The 20,521-nt window shown below is 43.5% G+C and overlaps 3 protein-coding genes across 6 annotated transcripts; 1 reads left to right on the top strand and 2 right to left on the bottom strand.

Annotated features, from left to right (window-relative positions):
* Positions 1-1,675: 1,675 nt before the first annotated feature.
* LOC120674993 (O-acyltransferase WSD1-like) lies at positions 1,676-3,302 on the top strand (the record flags this gene model as incomplete). The annotated part of the gene is made up of 3 exons (XM_039956083.1): positions 1,676-1,939; positions 2,391-2,528; positions 2,873-3,302. Coding segments are annotated over 3 exons (570 nt in total), but the record flags the coding sequence as incomplete, so codon positions are not given.
* LOC120673693 (protein PLASTID TRANSCRIPTIONALLY ACTIVE 12, chloroplastic) lies at positions 1,901-8,065 on the bottom strand. 3 transcript variants are annotated; one of them, XM_039954660.1, is made up of 12 exons: positions 7,624-7,842; positions 7,464-7,531; positions 6,710-7,372; positions 5,965-6,077; positions 5,326-5,588; positions 4,728-4,849; positions 4,429-4,506; positions 4,283-4,339; positions 4,038-4,106; positions 3,726-3,815; positions 3,285-3,448; positions 1,901-2,544 (listed from the first exon to the last, which is right to left on the bottom strand). In XM_039954660.1, the coding sequence occupies exons 1-11, from the start codon at positions 7,658-7,660 to the stop codon at positions 3,317-3,319; spliced, it is 1,692 nt and encodes a 563-aa protein (XP_039810594.1). In that variant the 5' UTR covers positions 7,661-7,842; the 3' UTR covers positions 1,901-2,544; positions 3,285-3,316. The 3 variants fall into 3 exon arrangements, with proteins under 3 accessions (XP_039810594.1, XP_039810593.1, XP_039810595.1); XM_039954659.1 differs by having other exon boundaries at positions 6,710-7,375; positions 7,624-7,840; XM_039954661.1 differs by having other exon boundaries at positions 1,929-2,544; positions 3,285-3,412; positions 6,710-7,375; positions 7,624-8,065.
* A 274-nt stretch (positions 8,066-8,339) lies between these two features.
* LOC120673692 (subtilisin-like protease SBT2.2) lies at positions 8,340-15,571 on the bottom strand. 2 transcript variants are annotated; one of them, XM_039954657.1, is made up of 11 exons: positions 15,347-15,571; positions 14,377-14,932; positions 13,674-13,827; positions 12,808-13,205; positions 12,358-12,453; positions 12,207-12,279; positions 11,533-11,815; positions 11,115-11,446; positions 10,056-10,326; positions 9,232-9,513; positions 8,340-9,040 (listed from the first exon to the last, which is right to left on the bottom strand). In XM_039954657.1, exons 2-11 carry the CDS (start codon positions 14,652-14,654, stop codon positions 8,628-8,630), a joined length of 2,580 nt encoding a protein of 859 aa, XP_039810591.1. In that variant the 5' UTR covers positions 14,655-14,932; positions 15,347-15,571; the 3' UTR covers positions 8,340-8,627. The 2 variants fall into 2 exon arrangements, with proteins under 2 accessions (XP_039810591.1, XP_039810592.1); XM_039954658.1 differs by lacking the exons at positions 14,377-14,932; positions 15,347-15,571 and having other exon boundaries at positions 8,628-9,040; positions 12,808-13,201; positions 13,674-13,817.
* Between the last annotated feature and the right edge of the window lie 4,950 nt (positions 15,572-20,521).

Below are 20,521 nucleotides of genomic sequence, written 5' to 3'. Positions count from 1 at the left end.
ACCCGGACCGGGCCGTGGAGGACTACGTGGCAACGCTATTGACGCTGCCAGGGCCGGTCCTAAGAATTTGGGAACGTATTAGGTGCAAACCAATCTCTCCGTGCAAACTATGGAAACTTCAATTTGGACCATCGAATCAACATCCAAGGGGCATGGGGGTTGGGTAAATTTCCAATCTGGACCCGCCCTTGGATTGGGTAATCATACTTTTGCAAATCCCCCCTCCCACCCTCCTGCGCCCCTCCCCTTAGATGTTGATCTGATGGCCCAGATTGAAGTTTCCATAGTTTGCACGGAGAGGTTGGTTTGCACCTAATATATTCTCTAAGAATTTAGGGGTCTGAGGCGAGAGACTGGGGTCAGGTTCTCTAAAGAATAGTTATAATAATAATAGCGATAATAATACATATAACTTTTGCCAATAAGCTAGATGCATCCAAAATAGATTTATGTAAAAAAAATTTATACATATTAATATTAAATGATATTGTCGTAAAAATATGTTCTAGCAATTCTATCTGCAAAATCATTAACAAAGGTATAAATCAATATTACCCATATAGTTTTTGAAGCTTGAAAATTAAAAACAAATAGCAATTGAAACTTGAAAACTAGCGTAGGAAAGAGTGTTCGATAGTTGCCTGGCATTCCGTGTTCGAGAGTCGTCGTGACGCTGCCTAGCAAAGCATGACTTGCGGGATATCGGCGCAGGCTCTACAGGGAGTGATGCATAGGCGGCATAACGCAGTCATAAATTTCAGTGGCGGCGGCGGCCTCGTTCTTCCACAGAGCACTAGAGTTGTGGAGCCTCTAGTGTGGTCGCGTGGATGTTGATTGTGTAATCTTCAATGCAGCTGCTAATCAATGTTAGGTAATTGCATTGCAAGGAATAAGTAGGTTGCGTAGCACGGTGCATGGAGTCGTCAGTCGTGGAGGGTCACCAGTTGCGAGGAATCTCGTGAGATGGGTCATTTCATTTAGAGCAAGTATTTGAAGGTGATGTAGGTGGACTAAATGAAGTGTTATATCATATTTGTGTTGAGTTGGAGGGGAGAGAAGGGGAGAGAGAGGTGGGCTGCAAGAGCCGGCTGTAACATTGACTACGATAAATTTGGTGAGAAAATGAGAGGAGAAAGATGAATCAAATATTAATAGTGTAGTCCACCTATACATCTAACTATTATATGGACTAGATATTAGATTGGTTTAAGATGACATAACAATAACTTCCACAATTGGCTAAATTATTAATCTTGCTCTTATTCATCTATTTAGCGTTGTAGTTATACATATGATACATAATTCACCAACTAATCACCTAGGGTCCCTAAATTTCGGGGACCGCCGCTCGTGCCCCCACCCCAAGGCCGGGCCTGGACGCTGCCCATGGACGCATCCAGCCCGCTCTGGGAGTTCCACGTCCTCGACTTCCGCCCATGGACGACCACATCAACTGGACGCATGAATACATGGTCAAAAAAAATTCACCTATGCAGACCAGGAACCCCCCCCCCCCCCCCCCACAGCCCCCCCCCCCCAAAAAAAAAAAAAATAGCACCATTGATGAAGGGGAGGGAGGAGCTCAAAGTAAAAAAAGGTCATCAGCGTCCCCTATTCCCTATTCCTCATTCCTGGATTCGCCCCTGCCTATATATCATGACTTTGTTAGTGAAAAAAAGTGGTGATAATTCTGGTATGGTTTTTTTTTCTTTACTACGAGAAGGCATGTCTAAACATGATAGAATCTGGCAAGGGAAGCGACGTGAAATGGGGGAATGAGCTTGGCTTCATCATCCTTCCATTTCACATCTGCTTGCACGACGATCCGTTACAGTACGTGCGCAAGGCGAAGAAGATTGTGGATAGGAAAAAGAGCTCGTTGGAAGTGGTGCTCACACATTTAGCAGCAGAAGTTATCCTCAAAATCATTGGTCTCAAGGTACATATGCCATCCTGGTACTTATTTTTTCGTACCGCCAGAACATTGTTAACTCATGTGATCAAGCCATCTCATACAGACAAAGCACTGGTTACTAACTGATAAATTTATCGAAGTAAAGAAAAAAAATACAAGGTAGCTGAAGCCTGGTTGAAACATCTTATTTACTGTGTAACCAGGCTAATATAGATCCAACATCCAAATGATCATCTCTCAGTTACTCGTTATCTCGAGAGTTAGCACGGTACAGATTGGTCATATCGATGGCGAAATGATTATTTCTCAGTTACTCGTTATCTCGAGAGTTAGCACGGTACAGATTGGTGTCACTGTCATCTCTCTAGTTTCTTATATGAGCAAGCAAATGTTGCTGATTTCCGAGCGATATGCCAGAACGTTGTACCTGCACTTCTTGTTTCTGATAGCATTGCAACACTGTGAATTAAAACAGGCAGCAGGAGCTATCTTCCATCGTATGATCTCTCATACAACCATATCCTTCTCCAACATGATTGATCCAGTTGAGCAGGTAGAGTTTTGTGGACATCCGGTTGTCTTCATCGCCCCAAGTGGATTTGGGCCCCCGGAAGTAAGTACTTGAGAATCTAATTATGCAATGGCCATTTAGTAAATGCATGAACTTGCCACATCCACAAATTTCAAAGAAACATTGGTTAGCAAGATCACTAGTAGGCAAACATAATATATATTTGAGGGCAATCTAATTGTGACAAATTTTAACTCTTGATATACACAGATATGTGCAGTGTGAAGTAACAAATGATCACCTAGAAAAGGAGTAGAAAATGACCATTTAGAAGAAACAAGTGTCTTTAAAACCCCATCCACTTTATGGTCAACTGAGTCTGGGTAAGGGATGTCTAAGACAAGTTAAAGCTATTTTTTTGTTTTTGTTTGCCTTTATTTGTGCAGGACCTAACAGTGAATTTTCAAAGTTACGTTAACACTATGATGGTAAATCTGGCAGTGGACGAGGCACAATTTCCAGATTGTCATGAGCTGCTGGATGACTTTGTTGAATCCCTCAGGCTAATTAGAGGTGCAGCTTCAAACTTTGTGAAGAATCACAAGAAAGGTTAAGGGACTATTCGACCAATGCTTATTTCATTCCTCCAGTCCCAATAATAATTTAAGTATTACTGCTAAATTATTTGTAGTTTTGTGTTATCCTGGAATTTAAACTCAACCAAATTGATAAAGTGCATCACATGGGTTGAGCTAATGGTTTTCTGGAGAAAAATGGCATCATTCATATGTTTTATAACAAAAAGTTATAAAATTGTAACAGTGAATGGTACTTTAGTATCCTTCACTTCTTACTCACCTGTGATGGGCAGAATAGCAAAATGCAGAGTGTTACTCGTCTTCCTCAAAGTCCATAAGAAAGTCAGTTAGGTTCTCAGAATCATCAATGGCTTCTTTTAGTGACATTTCACCGTTCTTTGATTTTTCCTGCAAGGCAGCAAGAGCAGGCACAATTTTTTTGTACTATATATCCATCAGGAAAGACAGCACAAAAGATGCAGGTTCATATATGGATGTACTATATATCCGTCAGGAAAGACAGCACAAAAGATGCAGGTTCATATATGGATAGAACATGTATACGTGTTATATAATCTCCATATGTCTAACCATATAATCAATCACCATGACAAACCTTTCATGGATTGACACAAAAGTAACTAGTTGTTGTATTCATGAATGCTAAAAGATTCCTGCATTATTTTTTTTCTGACCAGAAAACAGAACATGTAATATGTACCTTTGGCTTTTCAGCCTGTCCAGTAGACTTTAGAACACTCCAATTCTGGCTCACTTTCTCTTCTCCTTCCTCAGCATCATCTTCCCCGTCCTGTTTGTAGAGAAAAAAGGTTTAAATCGGATTAGTTCTGATAAGTATATCATCAATAACCCTAATTCTTCTTTTGGCGACCACCCAATATTTTGGTGCTACAGTATAATAAGGCCACATTTAACCTCCCATAAGAAAATTCAAGAACTGAGATTCCCGTATTTTGCCCGTGCCAGAAGGAAGAATGTAAAGTTATGTGTATGGTGGTAACAGGTAAGGTACCTCTAGTGATTCAGGCTGTGCAGCAGCTTTGTCAACATCCTCGTCCTCATCATCACTGTCTTCATTAAACTGTTCGAAAGTACAAAAACATAGTGAAACAAGCACTATTTTAAATGCATAAGCTATTCTTACACCTTACAGAATTCATAATCCATTTGCCTTTTTCTAAAGTATAAATGGCATGAGAAGATCTGGCAAACTTTTTTCTTAGAAAAAAAATAAAGATGTTCAGAGAGGCTACTTACAGAATGCTCTCCTATATCAACAGCAGTAGCCATAGGATCTTTGACTTCAGGAATATACTGCCATCATAAAATAGATATGTAAAGCAGCATTAGCCCTATCTGCACACTATATCAGTTGAAATTAAATGGTACTTTATGGAAAATACCGTTATATCTTGATTGATGTCATCTCTCTCTTCATTCAGACGTGCATACAGCTCTTCCTTTGTGATCATTATCCCATGCTGAGAGGGGGTTAGAAAGATATCAAATAAGAATTCAACTCCTGTTAGCAACACATGATCGACATTTTTCTTGCTAGTCATAATACTAAATGCACTTAAAAGCAAAGGCCATAATTCTGGTTATGGCTTTGTCAAATGATAACATTAATATGGATCTGGAGATCCTAGCCAGCACAATGCAAATAGCAAATAATACAAGTTTAGTAGAAGAGCTATGATACCTCCATAAGGTAAGGTACAACTTCAGGGGTAGGCTCATGAAATTCCGGACCTCTGTAATCAATCACTTCTTCAGGATCCTGAACATAATTAATTGTAGGATAGACAGGATCGCCGCCCCAAACTGCACATTAAAATATGGAAACTAAGTCCTGGTAAATATATGCCTCAATACAGTGCATCAAGTAAACCTTCCCATTCAAACTATCTGTTCTTTCAATTTGTCAGAGAAGAGTAACTTTAAGATGGCCACTCAATGATCCACTATTATATATAAGAAACACGAGCACAGTAGTTAAAGAAATGCACTCTCAGATAGTGGATGGGATTATATAAATCACCCAGAAAGTTCTGCAATACAGGCATACCTCTGAGGTGTATGTAACAGTTATTGATACTTGCTTCTAATAATATTTATGTAATAATTCCTAGTAATTTGCAGTCCACATAGTACTGTACTAAAATAGAACATCTCTTTGGAGGGATAAAACAAAGAAGCTAATGTAAGACGAATCGCACATAATCATCCAGCAACAATTAAAAAAACTTCAAAGATGTCCACAAGACACAAAAAGGAGGAGGATTTTAGCAAAGAAATACTCTGTTTGATCTGGTCTTCCCGCATCCTCATGGCCAAAGGGTCTCGCTGAATACGCACATCGGTGCCCATCATGATACGATATTCCCCAGCAGTCTGGTGTTGGAACATTTTTATAAGTTGAGCATTCTCATCTTCACCAGTTTCCTCAAAGTGCTTCTGTATGGCTTCGCGTGATGTATCCTTGTTTTTATAAGCTTCAACCCATTCTGAATAGTATGCTATCGGGCCTATTTCTTCTAGTCTCCTTCGCTCTGCTTCTAACCTGTTTTTATTGCAACCAAATGTAAAAGATATTAACAGGCATGGTAGCCATGTTGAACCACAGAAATTTGCTCCTCAGCATCTTTAAGAATGTAATGTACAACCAGCGGATAGTATGAAATTATGCATAGCTAAGTCAGTTTCCACATCTTTGTTATATGTTATATAACTCAAAGAAGGTGAAAATTCAATAGGAGTTAAATATATTTGGAAAGCTTATATGATGAGACCATGCACAAGTATAGTGATACTAACAACTCGAATGCCGTGAAGGAAATTAGTACTAGAAACAAGGTGCGCATAAGTATTCTAAAATCATCTAACAAAGATGTACTACATGTCAAAATAGTTCCAGTATCACATGGCTGTAAGTCAACCTTTCCTCTTTGTACAAATGTCTTCTTGTCTTTGCAAGAGCAGCTTCTGTTCGGGAAGGGTGGTCCCCAAAAATTTTAATTTGCCCAGTCTCCGCCATTGCCTTTGCAAAAACCTAAAATGACAGAGCATACACTAAAACTTACAACGTGGGTCGAGCTCACATCTGTCATGGAAACATAAGTTGGTTGAAACACCAATCAAGATAAAGAAGTGTAAAGCCTCAACCTGTCACGCAAGATGGACAACCCAACCCCTGCACATAGATATACAAACATGGATTGAATGCCATAAGCACAAGCCTCATCCATACATCTTTGGCACTCTTCTCACGTTCACAGTACAAACTAGAAGAACTGAAGACCCATAGGAGATCTATGGCACTCTTCTCACGTTCACGTTACCACAGGAGATCTATGGCACTCTTCTCATCCATACATCTATGTCGCTCTTCTCGCGTTCACGTTCACAGTACACTTGACAGTAATTAGCACTACAGATAGAACACGTAAAATGACACTGAAAGATCATAGAGAGGTTCTGCTGTCCTGCATCTGTGCTATCTGAACTCTGAATAAGCCATAGAGATACTAGCGAGCAACATTACATATAATCAAAATTGTACAGCAGCAGAAGAATATTTGCAGTAACTATGTACCTTACCATGTTGGGCATTGGTGGACGGTCTCAATAAAAGAAAACATCAATGCCAGCTATTTACCAAGTTCGATCAAGTGAGGAACTAACCGTGTCAACATCTGGACGCCTCCTCTGCCATCTTGACCACATTTCCTCCTTCTGAGATTTCCTCCTCCAGTTCCACCAGAGCTCTTCACTGGTTTTGGGCTCCCCTAACGACATCGCCTTTGCTGGGTCAATGAACGGATGTGGCCGCCCCATCATCTTGTCCATGTCGTACTCACTCAACTCCTCTTCCTCCGGTGTCTCATAAATGACATACTCATCCACCGAATCCTTTGGCTCTTCGGACGCATCATCCCCAGAGTCTACAATGGCCACAACAGGCTCACCATCATCTTTGTCATCGTCGGTCTGCGCACCCTCCGTTCCCGACGCTGACGTCACCTGCTCTTTGTACCCTCTCCTCCTGCTCCCGGGCTTCGTGCCAAACGAAGGCGCCCCAGCCGACTCCCCGACCGGGGCAGGCGCACGCGCGGCTCGCACGCGGGCCGCGGTGCCCTCGGGCCAGTACTCCTTCCCGGGTATGCTCGCGCGGGCGCCGGACGCCGGCTCGAGCTGGCCGGACGTGGAATCGAAGTAGCTGGAGTACGGCGGTGGCTCGATCTTGGACGGGTCGAAATGGATTGAATCGTCCTTCACGCACCTGATCCTGGCCCGTCGCGTCCCAAGGAAGAGCGGCCTCCTCCGTTGCGGTAAACCGGCAAACACCTTCTGCGCACGCACCGAATGAGCATGACCCAGGCGCGGAGGGCAAAATTATGCGAAACAATTGAAGTCATTGAGGCGTTCAAGAAGTTACCGAGCACTTTCGGGAGCGAGGACGGGTCGGCGCTGAGATGGGGCCGGCCGCCACCGCCGGCGACATGCCTTTGTGATTCCACGCCAGAGCGGTTGTGGTGAGATGATTTGCTTCGAGGAAAGCTGTACGCGCGAAACTGGAACGGGGGAGGAGAGGCTACCTGGGAAGAGCCGCCACGGATGGGAGCAGGACGCCATGGTCGGCAACCTTCCAATGCCGCCTAACGGCGGTGGGCACCTGCCGGAGCTGCGAGCGCGAGGGTGCGGTGGGAAGCCCGGCGCCGAGGTTTTGGTCGGGGCTTTGGAGTTGGAGGTCGAGGGGGTTCAGGATAACGAAGCAGGAACAGAGACTGAGACTGATTTTGGTTTTTTTTTTAAAAAAAAAAGAGAAGATAAAAGGAGCGAAAACTATTTTTTGAAACTACAAAAAAAATAAAAAAAAGCCAAGCTCAGTTAAGCTATCTTCATCTGGTGGTCAGATGATTGTGACGACCCATCACTCGGCTATATTTGGGGTGAGGGAGGCTCGAACAACTCTCGACCTCAGGATAACTCAAACAAGCTATGAGACCTACGCGCTAGCCAACTGCGCCACCAGCCCACCACCCCGTTGATGTCAGCTGCGGGAAATAACGATATTTAAATCAATGCTCTACGCACGATCCACATCACGTCCTCGCCCGTATTAGTTGCGTTCTCACCGAGAGGCCTACAACTAGGTGACAACGGTAGGTGATGCAGGAGCCAGGCATGTATCGCAAAATTGGGGCGTCATGTTGATATGTCGGGATGTGCCATCCATGATCCATTCGACAGGAAAATGAGCCAGTGAGGGTTTGACGGATCATCCAGGAATGTTATCACGAACACCGTTCAATGAATCAAACGCCAGCAGAATGCTACAAGTACTATCATTCTGTTGCAAGAGGATTTCCACATTCATGGCAATAGGTTATTCTGGTACATTCTCTTTACAGTTACTGGTTAACCACTCAGCTACTTACATCAAACATGCTTCAGAATGTACACACCACAACAAAGAAAGAATCCCTAGTCAAGGTAAGCTCCACTCCACCCCCCAGCAGTCAAGTCTTCACTGCATATGTTGAATCAGTCAGGCCCTGGTTTGCTTTGCATCCACAGGATCAGCTCAGCTCGTCAGTCATCAGGAACTGTATACAACCTTGGAGATCACCGAGAACGGGATGATCGCCTGATGGCCTTTGTCACCGTAGAACCCAACGCTCCCGAAGCTCGCAGTGGAGCTGTTCATGGTGGCGTTCACAACAAAGGTCACGAGCTGCTTCTGCCCGCTCGGAGTGACGAACTGCGCCGGTGCCACGGAGACCACGGTTCCGTAGGGAGCACTGTAGCTGACCGTGTAGCTCTCATCAGCCGCCACATTTGTCACCGTTCTAGTTATGGTTCTTGTCTGGTTGAGCACAGCTATGGTGATTGAGGGAAGGTTTAGATCTGCTCCTGTCATGGTGGAAGCTGCGCAGCTGTTGCCTGTGTAGTTTGTCACTACTGGGCTGGACCCATTTATGCCACAGAGAAAGGAGAAGAAATCATTGTAACCTGTAATTTTTCAGAAGGAATAGCTTACAAATTAGCCATATAGATTGTTCTCAGAAACAGAAAGACTTTTGATGTGTTAATGGAAAATGAACCATTTTGAAGGAGGAAACTGGTGCTAATTTTGCCTCAGCTAGGCTCAAGTGAAGATAGTGTGGTATCATAACCAGAATGGATACAAGTGTAGAACTTACCACAATCAAATATTATCCCCGGGTCTAAAGCAGCAGTAGCATTGACAAATCCATTCCCCATATCAAAAGCTGTAGCAGGAGATTGTGTTGAGTCTGGGTTGCTGTATGTTCGCTGTGCCATGATTGGTTTCCCTTGCCTGTCACTAAGAGTTGTAGTCGTAGACAATGCAGAAGCTATAGCTGCTGGGCTAAAAGAAGGAAACTTCTGCTTTATTAGAGCAGCAAGGCCGGCAACATGTGGTGCAGCCATACTTGTGCCCGAGAGCATTGCAAAACTTTCACCTAAAAGAGTAAATCAGAAAATAATCAAGATTTTGACATTTTTTGTGAAATTTTTTGACAAGATTTAATGATTTATAAGGGGTGGTAAAGGGCCTTAAAACTTGACTTAGATTATCTAAGGGCCGGGCTCTAATCTTATACAATTTTAAGCTAAAAATATATAAGAGCCAACTTGGATTGTGAAGGGACCATTAGGGCCATGACCTGTTACCACCCCTATTGTTGGCCTCTAATGCAAAGGCAGGCAACTTTTTTTAAAGGGCTATCATGACAAAACTGAACAGTACTTGTGCAATCCCTTCTTTGTGGCCAGCAGAAATGGTCATATAATCATCTAAACCTCCTATCATCCTTTTTTATTTTGGCAAAAATAATTAGTCAATCTGTAACCCTTTCGTTCAACATTATTTTGTATCCTTCTTCATCTTGAACAAAATGTGCCATTTCAACAAGGTTAAGGGCATAAACTGATCAAATTGTGCCATTTCATTAAAAATTTCAGAAAAAGAAGAATGCTGTAAAGAAATAATTTCTCCAGTTACCAGCAAATTCAGCAGAATCCAATCCAAGGGAACTCCAAGCACCCCAAATGGAACTTCCAGGTGCTATCAGATTTGGTTTCAAGATATCAGCATTTGACAGTGAGTTGTCCTCAGGATCAGGACCCCTAGCAGAATAGAACATTACTTTCGGTGCAGAATTTCCATAATTCGGATTTAGACCCCCTAATATTTTTGCAACTGCGTCAAATCTGACAATTCGGCCTGATGTCTCATCTCTCACTAAGGAATCATTGTAGTAAGTGAGAAATACCTACAATATTGTGTTATAGTTAGTCAGCACAGGAAAAGCATTGCACCTACAAGTTTTTGCTGAAAAGGAGACAAGGAGTAACTACAAAATGACAACATAATGATCTATTATCTTATTATTTGGCCAACAAACGGAACCTCCACATTCGCTCTCAAAGCCTAGAAATTCTCACGTTAATCGGAGAAAAATAGAAAAATAAAATTACCCACCACTGCCATTATGATAAAAATTAGCCTAAAATACCCATGTGCCTAATTAAAATCACCCACCGATGCCATTATGAAAAATTAAATATAAAATATCATTTAGCTATGTATCAGTTACAAACATATACTATTAATAAAAACTAAAGCTAACAACAATCAATCAAAATAAAAATAAAAATAAGAATAATTATATGCATAATATTATTAAAGCTCAAAAAATCAAATTGTTATTATAGGTAGATCATATTTGAATTGTTTTAACCAACAATAAGACATAATTTACGATAATGAACAGGATGATGTATGGTAATAAAAAGTATAATCATTTAAGTAAGGATACAACGACATGCCAATTTTTTAATTTTCAATACTAGCCGCGCATTTTGCTATATGCCTAGTTCTGTATCAACTATCAACTTCTGTTTGCATTGACTTATGACAGACAATATGAAGCCCAAAATAGATTCAATAAAAGCAACGAGCTAATTAAGCTTCACCACACCATTGCTGAAAGAGGTTTGAATAAAAGTGAATAAAAATAAGAATAATTGGGATGCAGCATTAGCTTTTAGGCTGCCCTACCTTAGAGTCATCAGATGATGGTATTATAAGTCCCGGCATGCGCATTGGAGTTGGGTTCAACTGGAACCCAAGAACAAATGGGTCCAAATAGAATATAACTCCTGCAGCACTGACATTGTTGGCTGTATCTAAAGCTTGTTTCACTGAAGAAAGACCAAGTACAAATCTTATAGAATAGCTGCACACTAGTATCTTTCCTTTTATCAAATCGGCATCTAGGCGACTTGAATCTTGGCACTCCCCGAGCGACATCTCAGTAGGACTGACTGTATTGTTTTTCAGTGCATGAGGTGCAGCAATTAGAGAGTACATGCTATCACCATCCGTTCCAGCTGTATGTAAAATTAATTAGCACAGGTTACAGTCATATAAATGTAATTATTATGTGCACACAGAAAACGACTTCAGAGGGACTTACGAGCAAGTCCGACTCCTTGAATGGTTAAATTGTTGCCAAGTACAACATAGTTGTTATATACCCTGTCATGGGCAGAAGCTCCTACAGTAAATATCCAAGGGCTGTAGGAAGACATGCTCTTAGGGGAAGGGCCAGTATTTCCTGCAGCCTGCACCACAAATATGCCAGCTTTTACAGCTGACAGAAGTGCCATATCTATTGGGTTGAAGAATGTAGCCAGTCCGGGAGGTCTCCGATTAGGAGTAATGGATAAGCTGATGATGTCAACATTATCTTCAGCTGCCTGCAAACACAACGTAGAGAGATGTTTGTCAATCAAGTGCAGTTTTCTTTACTTCAGCATTTTGCAATGCTTTTAGTGGGATGGTAGGTCTTTTACAATGATGCAGCATTGAAACCTTTTCAAGATACAGTGGAAACTTCAACATAAATATTTTCCTAAAACCTGCAAGACTTTTTAGTTGGACATATTAACTTGGTAGCTGCATTGCTTGAACTCTACAGATAGATTTGTCCTTTTCACGGTAGTGTTGTCTCATGCCTAAGTAACTAGCATAAGTTTGCAAGATGATTATTTCTATTTCATATCTTCAGTAAAAGGTTATATTGTCAGATGGAACAGTGTTTTGTGCTTGAACCAACAGATGATAAGAAGCTCAACAGCAGAACGTTACCTGATCTATTGCAGCCACTACATCAGCAGCAAAACCTCCAAAGCTTTTGTAAAGAGCTTTATAGACTGCAATGCTGATGAAACAATTTATTATATTAGTTTGGGGAAATTAATCATATGTACCATTATAAAGCAGAGGACAATAATCTTACTGCGCACGAGGAGCCATGCCACTTGCATTTCCAAATTGATGTCCAGCCACCACAACAGGAATTCCGTGATTACCAGCAGCAATGGATGCTGTGTGCCTGTAGGAACAAATCTTAAAATTATAAGAAAAAATATCCAGGAAAGTAAAAATAAGTCCGACCAAGGCATGACTCCCATATGCAGCAAGAATTGAAAAAAAAAATGCAATGACAGTACATAACCATCTCTAGAAGAATTTCTCCATCTTATTCCATATTTATCTCTTATAACATGATCTAATCAATCACTAACAAGAGTTCCTGTTCAATATGCACATAATTACATATGATTATGAAGAGTTGACAATGGCATGCGTAGTCTAGTATTTAGATCTATCATCATAAATTAGACATGCAGTCTGATAAGTGATAAACAAACAATCAAATCAGTAAATATAAGATGGCATTACTCACGTCCCATGGCCATCACTATCAGATGGTGAAGCAAGATCTTGAGAAGCATTGAAGACTCCTCTTGTTATTGCAGATGCTGCAAAATGCCGAGCACCTACCAGCTTTCTGTTGCAGGATCCAGATGGAAAATCATTTGTAACCTCACAAATGCCCGAGTAGTGAGCAGGAACTGGATAACTATCAGTTGAAAGATCATCTGCGAAGCTAGGGTGGGTTGGATCTATTCCTGTGTCAATGAGGCCAACAACAACACCCTGACCAGCGAATTGTGGACCACCTTCTTGAACCCAGGCTCCTTGTGGCAGTCCAAGAAATTCAGGGGTGTGAGTTGTTGCTGTCCTAACTGAGTAATCCAACATCACATTTGCTACTTCGTTTCTCCTCGATAGCTTGTCTGCCTTTGGGTACAAGCAGATTAGCAGAAAACCAGTTAAACACACATAAGAAGGGGACAAATCTAAAAAATATTCTAATGAACTGGCAGTTCCCTAAAACAATAAGAATTACGAAATGGCCCAAAAAAAGATGTGTAAGGAGCAAATACAGTTTGTCGATACCTGTTACCTCCTCTCGAACCATAACAGACCCAAAAAAAGATGTGTAAGGAGCAAATACAGTTTGTCGATAGTCGTAAGTGAAAATGTTTTTGAAGATTGAAATGCCGCCAATCAAGGTAGCATGGCAAATATCAATACTATCTAGATTGCCATATTTTGCCCTATTTTTATCATCTGGATGCAAAATCCTATCCAAAAGTTGTGATCTGCTTGATACTTCAGTTTCGGTGCTTTCTCCAAATAGACAAGAAATAATGACGGTACGAGTAAAAAAGTAGCACAAGGAACAAAATACAAGAAATAGGGTACCTGCTGAGGAGAGATGACAACAGCAAAACCATTAACCAAGTAGTGGTAGCTGTACAGCTTTATGTAGTGTTCTCCTCTTAGCGTCCTCTTCAATAGTAAATTTTGAAGGCGAATGAGGTATGAGCCATAATTCATAGGCTTGGCTGAACCGTGTCTACATGAGCAAAAATAACATTAGTGAGTGTTTCACAACATGCCACAATCTTCTTTGGCAAAGTGCAACCCATTGATGGACAAACTTCTAGTTTAGTATATGCCAAGCAAAAGAAAGGGAGAGACACGAGACAACTTTCTTTTTCTACAAGTATGAGAATTTTGCCCGCTGATGGTAGACAAAAAGAACACATAATTAATGCCTAAATAATCAGTCAGACGGTAAAATTACTGGACTTTTTCTAATTTAAACTGCACATGCTCATTATGTCTGAAAAGTTTACTGATGATTTCCCCTAAAACACTGTAGTATCTACATCAATGCAATTTACTGCATCAACAAAAAAAAAGTAGCGGCCAAAAATCATCGGGATGGCAAAAGTTCCAACTTGTGCCAAGGTCCACACTCCACAGTCATTAAAAAAACTAAGGGCTAAACTTAATCAGCCTAAAAAAGGGGCGTAAACTGGCAGAAATTGCAACCAGTAGTGCTTACTTTGTAGAATAAACAACGATAAAATCAGTAAAGTTCGATTAATATGGTGCCCACCTCGGCCTCCTGAGCACGCTGGTGCTCGGGGTGTCCCCAGCTCCACCTCCGCCTCCGCTTCCTCCTCCTCCGGCATTGGCAACTCTGCTGCTCCCGAACTTCTCCAAGTTAAGGCGCCTGTGGAACACCGGCGCCTGCTTCATGGTCACAATGTACACCGCCGTGCCGTCCTCGAAGGCGCGGACGCCGGCGCCACCCGCCAACACCCCGAGAACCACCACCGCGAACAGCAACGCGGCGGCAGCCGCCCGGTGCTCCTTCCTCCGCGCCACCTCCATTCCCTCCAAACCCTCCTCGGCGCTCACCCCCACAAGGCCGCAAGAAGCGCCAATAAAGAAAGGCTACTTGCGCGCACCACCGCCCATGGGGGCGAAAGACCGAACCTTGAGGCGGAGCGGGGCGCTACCGGTACCGGGATTGCAGGCAGCACATTAATGGCGAGGAAAAGAGGGAGAGGGAGGTGCGCTGCACGCCAGCGGCTGCGCCTGCGCCTGCGCCGCCCAAGGAGCCAAGGAGGAGGGGAGAGCGCCGCCCAATAAAGATTGTGCGACTTAGCCTTCCTCCAACGGGGCACCGTAAAGCGCCCCCCCACCCTACGTAGGGGGGCTTTGGGGGAGCGAGCGGTCCAACGGCTCCCCACAGCTCCCCCTATATACGAGGGGAGTTAAAACTCCCTCCATATATCTTTAATCACACCGTTTCTTCATGATATTAATCTCGTTTGAGCCCCGTAACATTATGATAATGTGTATTATGACAGTACAAATATTGTATGATTTTTTTAAATTCAAAAACAATAAATAAATAGTTAATTAATGAGTGATAGTATATAGAGGGAATAGATATGGAGGAATTGTTGGAGAGAAGGAGTTATAGGGGGAGGAATCTTTTGGAGGGAGTTAGTAAAATATAATAAATAGTATGTTTGGGGGGAGTTGGATGGGGGGGAATGGTTGGAGATAGCCTTAGCGAGGCTAGAGAAGAAGAAAGGGGTGCATCAAGACGGAGAAGAAATAGAAATGCTCCCCCATTAAAACCCAAACTGCTCGGCTGTATTCAAGCCTCTCTCTTCTGTATTCAAGCCTTCAAGGTGTAGGGGCCGGACAGTGCCGCAGCTGTGTGTACGCTCTCAGCTCAGCTGCTCGGCTGTGCTCGCGCTACAGTTTCATGTGTGCTGTGTTGTGCTGGTGGTGCTGTGCGGTCACTGTTGTGTTGTGGAGTACCACTATTTTAATTGCGGCCATTGTATGAAGCACAGTTTGGATGTTTAGTTCCCAAAAATTTTCACCCAAAAATTTTCACCTCCCCTTTAAATATACTCCCTCCATACCCATAATTCTTGACGTTCTAGCCTACATGCGCGTTTTCTCAAAAGTTGACGTTCTGGCCGCGCGGGAGACTGGTTTGACGCGATTGCCCCTGTCCATTCGGTTCCACTCCCGCATGCATGCCGTCCGCTCCACTCCCGCATGGCAGTAGCATTGATATCGCGCGTGGGCCGGCTCTCCTCGTTTCTCTCCCGCGCGCATTGATCGCGCGCCTCCCTCGCGCTCCGTCTCCACGCGCAGCCAGGAATATCCCTCGCTCCATCTCATTTGGCCAAGTGCCGCCATGGATTCCAGCCGGAAGCTCGATCACGGCTCGGCGTCGGTGTCCGCAGACTCGGATGAGACGTTCGCCGAGGACGTGTTCGTCGCCGAGGAGGTCCAGCCGGTCTCCGCGGACGTCGAGGTCGCCGCGGACTCCGTCGAGGTCGCCGCGGACTCCGTCGAGCTCGTCGCGGACTCCGTCCTGGAGGTCGTGGACTCCGTCGAGTTGGTGCTGGCCTCCGTCGAGCTCGTCGCGGACTCCGTTTTGGAGGTCGCTGACTCCGTCAAGTCACCGCCGTCGTCGTCAACTTCATCAATGCCGCCGCCGCCGTCTTCCAGCGCCGGCAAGGGTGCGGTGTCGTCGTCATCTACAACATGTTCTACTTACCGATCGAAAAGCAAGGAAGCAAGGATGCAAAGAAACAAGAAAGCAAAGAAGCAAACTTACCGATGTCCTCCAGTAGAGGCTCGTTGAGGTCCAGTACAGGCACGTTTAGATCGAAGGCTATTTGTGCGGGTGTTTTGTTTGTGTTGCAATCCGGCCAGGCGTATAAATATACGGACCCAATCGTCGTCCAAGCCGAAAACAAGGAGCGGCACCAAAAACTTCCAGCGAAAACGCGAGCGCGAAAACATCCACCGAGCAAAAATCGCGAAAACAAGGAGCGGCAAAACGTCCAGCGAGCGCCACACCGAAAACGTGAGCGCGAACGGCAAAAATCGCAGGTCCAGCGACAGCCCCGCACAGAGCCACACCGAAAACGTGAGCGCGAACAGCAAAAATCGCAGGTCCAGCGACAGCCCCGCACAGAGCCATGCAGTCCCATGAAAAACCCAAGGCCGCGGGGAATCGAACCTGCGCCACGCCGGTGAAAGCAGCCACCACGCTGGGCTAGCCTGTCCGCCCTTGGTTTGTTTCTCGGGTGAAGCATACCGGAACTATATTTAATAGGGGTAGACAGGGAAAAATTACCTCTAATTGATGACTCCTTGGTTACCACAATCATGTCCTAAACGTCAAGAATTATGGGTATGGAGGAGTATGTATGAAGCACTAAATGTAATTAAATAACAAAACTAATTACACAGTTTGAATGTACACGACGAGACGAATCTTTTAAGCCTAATTATTGCATGATTAGCCATAAGTGCTACAGTAACCCATATGTTCTAATGATGCGATCAAATGCCTCAAAAGATTCGTCTCGCGGTTTCCAAGTGAGTTCTGAAATTAGTTTTTTAATTAGTATCCAAAAAATCCTCCCAACATCTGGTCAAACAGTCGATTTGATATCCAAAAATTTTCACCCCGGGAACTAAACGGCCCCATTCACAACAGCTCACTGGGGAGGAGGAGGTCGGGGACAGGGAAGACCTCGGCTTTCTACAGCCCCGATAATCGTGCGTGGATCCAGCGGCCTTCGCACCCAAGCCATTGGCCTTGTTTTTGGAAGTGCAAGAATTCTAACGCCCACAATTCTCGAGAAAAAAAATCTCATATGTATAGTGTACTAAACGAAGTCTATTTGTAAAAATTATTTAAGAATGGATGTAACTTTTCGCGACGAATCTAATGACGGTAATTAATCTATAATTAGCTACAGCGATGCTACAGTAAGCATCCTCTAGTCGTGCATCAAATGCCTCGTTAGATTCTTCAGGGTCACTAGCGCGGGGTTCTGAAGTTGTTTTTTTAAACTGACTTTGTTTGACACTGTAATTACTGATCAAAATTGTTACTATTCCTAGTGCGCTACAATTCTAGCACGAACCAAACAGGACCATTCTTGCTCCCGTACACTCTGTTCGCTGGGCTGGAGCTAGAGCTGGTGGTTGGAGTGGTGTGAGAGAAAAATACTGTTAGCTGGCTGGTGGCTGGAAGCTGGTGCTGGAGCTGGACGAGAGAAAAATACTGCTGGAGGCTGCTGGAGCTGCCGAACAGATTTGTAGTGTGTACACAAAACTTGAGCCCCATCACTGTTCCTCGTTTCACTGTTCGAGTTGAACGAAGCAGTGTACTCCAATCAACTGCTTGCTCTTCAGAAAAAAAGAGAGAGAGTTACATATTACATCCTACCGGTACCTGGCATATGTAAAGAAATGTTAGAAATTTGATGTAAGCTAACTTTTTCCTATATTTGAATCCATAGAACAGCAGTTCTAGCGAATCAAAACAAACCGACTAACCGAGCCGCCATGGAAGTAGGGCTGGAAAAAAAAAGCTTGTTAAGTTGGCTCGGTGGCTCGTTTCAAAATTGCTCCGATTACATTCATTCTTTTTTTAAAATAAAAATTAGTTGATTTGGAACAAAAGTCAATTTTGGCAGGCTCGGCTCGGCTCGTTATGTTCAATTTGAAGTTGCATATCAAACAACGCGGGAGACTATAATAAATACGAATATATTGATTTCGAAGAAAACTCGAAAAAAATCGAGACTCGGCTCGATTCCACCCCTACATGAAGTGTACGCACAGGCGCAGCACAAGCCTTGCATGATGGGATTGGTCCAGATCAAGCGATACAGTATTTTAAAGCTTATCTTGCTGCGACTTCCTGCACCTGTATTCATTCAGAGACATCCAAGTACTACGCTGCTACTGCGATGTACATACTCCTTGACTTGGAAAAATGAGTTGGCCCATGCATGGCTAATCAGCATGAAATGAATGCATACCGAACGGTCGATTCTCGTACGATGAATACTGGTTTTTTCTGGATGTAGAATCATACGGTTCTGTCTTGGTCGCTACGGGGTGCCGCTACTAGCACCACGATGCAACCGGTGAACAGTCATGCTCTATATCCATACTATAAAATTGAAACATTTGAAAAAAAAATTCACTAAAGTTAGGCCCACTGTACCGTTCACAGAGGTCCTATTTATCAGGTCAAAAGTTTTGACCAAAGGAGGTGGAGTCCCAATTTTTTATAGATAGAAAATGTTTCTACCTAAAAGTCTTGTTTTTTTCACCTAAAGTTTTACCATACCCACCACTGTTTTTTGGAAGTAAAAAAGATATAGGATGCTGTTTTTTGGAAATAAAAAGAGAGAGAATGGCTGATTTTGGGGGGATGCTGTTTTTTTGGAAGTAGAGAGGATCGTTGATTTTTTGGAAGTAAAAAGAGAGAGGACAACTAATTACCATACTCACCACTATTTTTTGGAAGTAAAAAGAGAGATGATGTTGTTTTTTTGGAAGTAAAAATATAGAGAATCGTTGATTTTTGGGGATGCTGTTTTTTTTAAGTAAAAAGAGAGAGGATGCTGTTATTTTTTTTGGAAGTAAAAAGGGAGAGAATCGCTGATTTTTGGAGATGATGTTTTTTTGGAAGTAAAAGAGAGAGGATCGCCGATTTTTTGGAAGTAAAAAAGAGAGGATCGCTGATTTTCTGGAAGCAAAAGAGATCTTGTCTCGTTCGTCCCGTTCTGGCCGCCGCTTTCATCGCACAGCACCATGTTCTAGGTGCCGGCTGCTCGGCGCTCTGCATGCCCGCCCGTTCCTCCGCCGCTCTAATCGCATGTCACCGCACGCTGCCTGCCCATTTGCTCGGCGTGCTTGCAAGTCACCGCGTGTTGCCTGCCCGGCCTTGCCCTCGCCTCCTCGGCGCCCTCCTTTTGCCCCACGTTGCTTCGTCGCAGCCGTGGCCTCGCTTGCTCGGAGTGCTCCATCCTCTCCACGTTGCCACGCTCTGCCGCGTTCCTAACTTCCCGCCTGCTTGGCGCGTGGGGTTCAGCAGCTGCAGGCACCGGCGCCCTCTTGCGTGTTTGGTTGATCGTCGCCACCGGTGCCCCTATCCACCGAGAAGGGTGCCATTGAGGTGCGAGACTCCACTGGTTGGCGCCATATGCAGCTCTGGTCATCACCCTCCGACAGCCCTGTTAGCCAAGAAGGGAGCATAGAGGTTTGAGGTTTGATTCACAATTGTTCTCCAAACGTCTCCCCCCTCCTGCAAGTTTTCTCACAGAGGTGATTCTTCGTTTGATTAACCAGCACCGAGATGATTCTTTATTTGTTTTTTGTTGTGACATATTTTGATCGGTTGAAGCAAATGGATGGCCGTCGACCATTTGGAGATATCAAAAATACCTTGAATCGTCGTAAGCGACATTCACATGATCAACATGATAACCAAGCTGTGCAAAATGGTATGTTCATGTGATCTTGTTATAACTGTTTCATTTTAGTTTTGCCCATAATTCATAAACCATAACATTTGGAATTTCAGTTGATTGCACCGAGCAAAGGGAAGTTAAGCGGCAAAAGGCTAGGGAGAAATATGCAAGCATGCCGGTTGATAAAAAAAGCCGAGTTGAATGCTAAGAGGCGAGAAAGTTATCATTAGAAAAAGGACAAAAGAGAAGCTGCTCGGAATGATACAGAGAATCTCGGTATAATTCTTACAACCCGACACATCAGTATGTGAGTCTGCTAACTCAAAATGTATTTACCATATATAGGTGTTGCTCCATTGATTAATGAAACAAATACGTCCAATGGCGTTGTTGAGCAACCGATTTCTGAGTTAGACGGAACAACCACAACAGATATATTTA

The sequence above is a fragment of the Panicum virgatum genome, chromosome 5N (assembly GCF_016808335.1).
Source record: "Panicum virgatum strain AP13 chromosome 5N, P.virgatum_v5, whole genome shotgun sequence".
Lineage (NCBI taxonomy): Eukaryota > Viridiplantae > Streptophyta > Magnoliopsida > Poales > Poaceae > Panicum > Panicum virgatum.
The sequence above is the reverse complement of the archived record's forward strand: the minus strand, read 5'-3'. Positions and strand labels throughout refer to the sequence as shown.

Coding starts and splice junctions, on each gene's coding strand:
- LOC120673692 (XM_039954657.1), bottom strand. CDS start 14,654: ATGGAGGTGGCGCGGAGGAAGGAGCACCGGGCGGCTGCCGCCGCGTTG. Junction 12,280..12,357: donor GGCATGGCTCCTCGTGCGCA/GTAAGATTATTG, acceptor TTGTTTCATCAG/CATTGCAGTCTATAAAGCTC. Junction 11,447..11,532: donor TCAAGGAGTCGGACTTGCTC/GTAAGTCCCTCT, acceptor TTTTACATACAG/CTGGAACGGATGGTGATAGC.
- LOC120673693 (XM_039954659.1), bottom strand. CDS start 7,660: ATGGCGTCCTGCTCCCATCCGTGGCGGCTCTTCCCAG. Junction 4,507..4,727: donor TTGTACCTTACCTTATGGAG/GTATCATAGCTC, acceptor ACCCCCTCTCAG/CATGGGATAATGATCACAAA. Junction 3,449..3,725: donor GACAGGCTGAAAAGCCAAAG/GTACATATTACA, acceptor ATGGATATATAG/TACAAAAAAATTGTGCCTGC.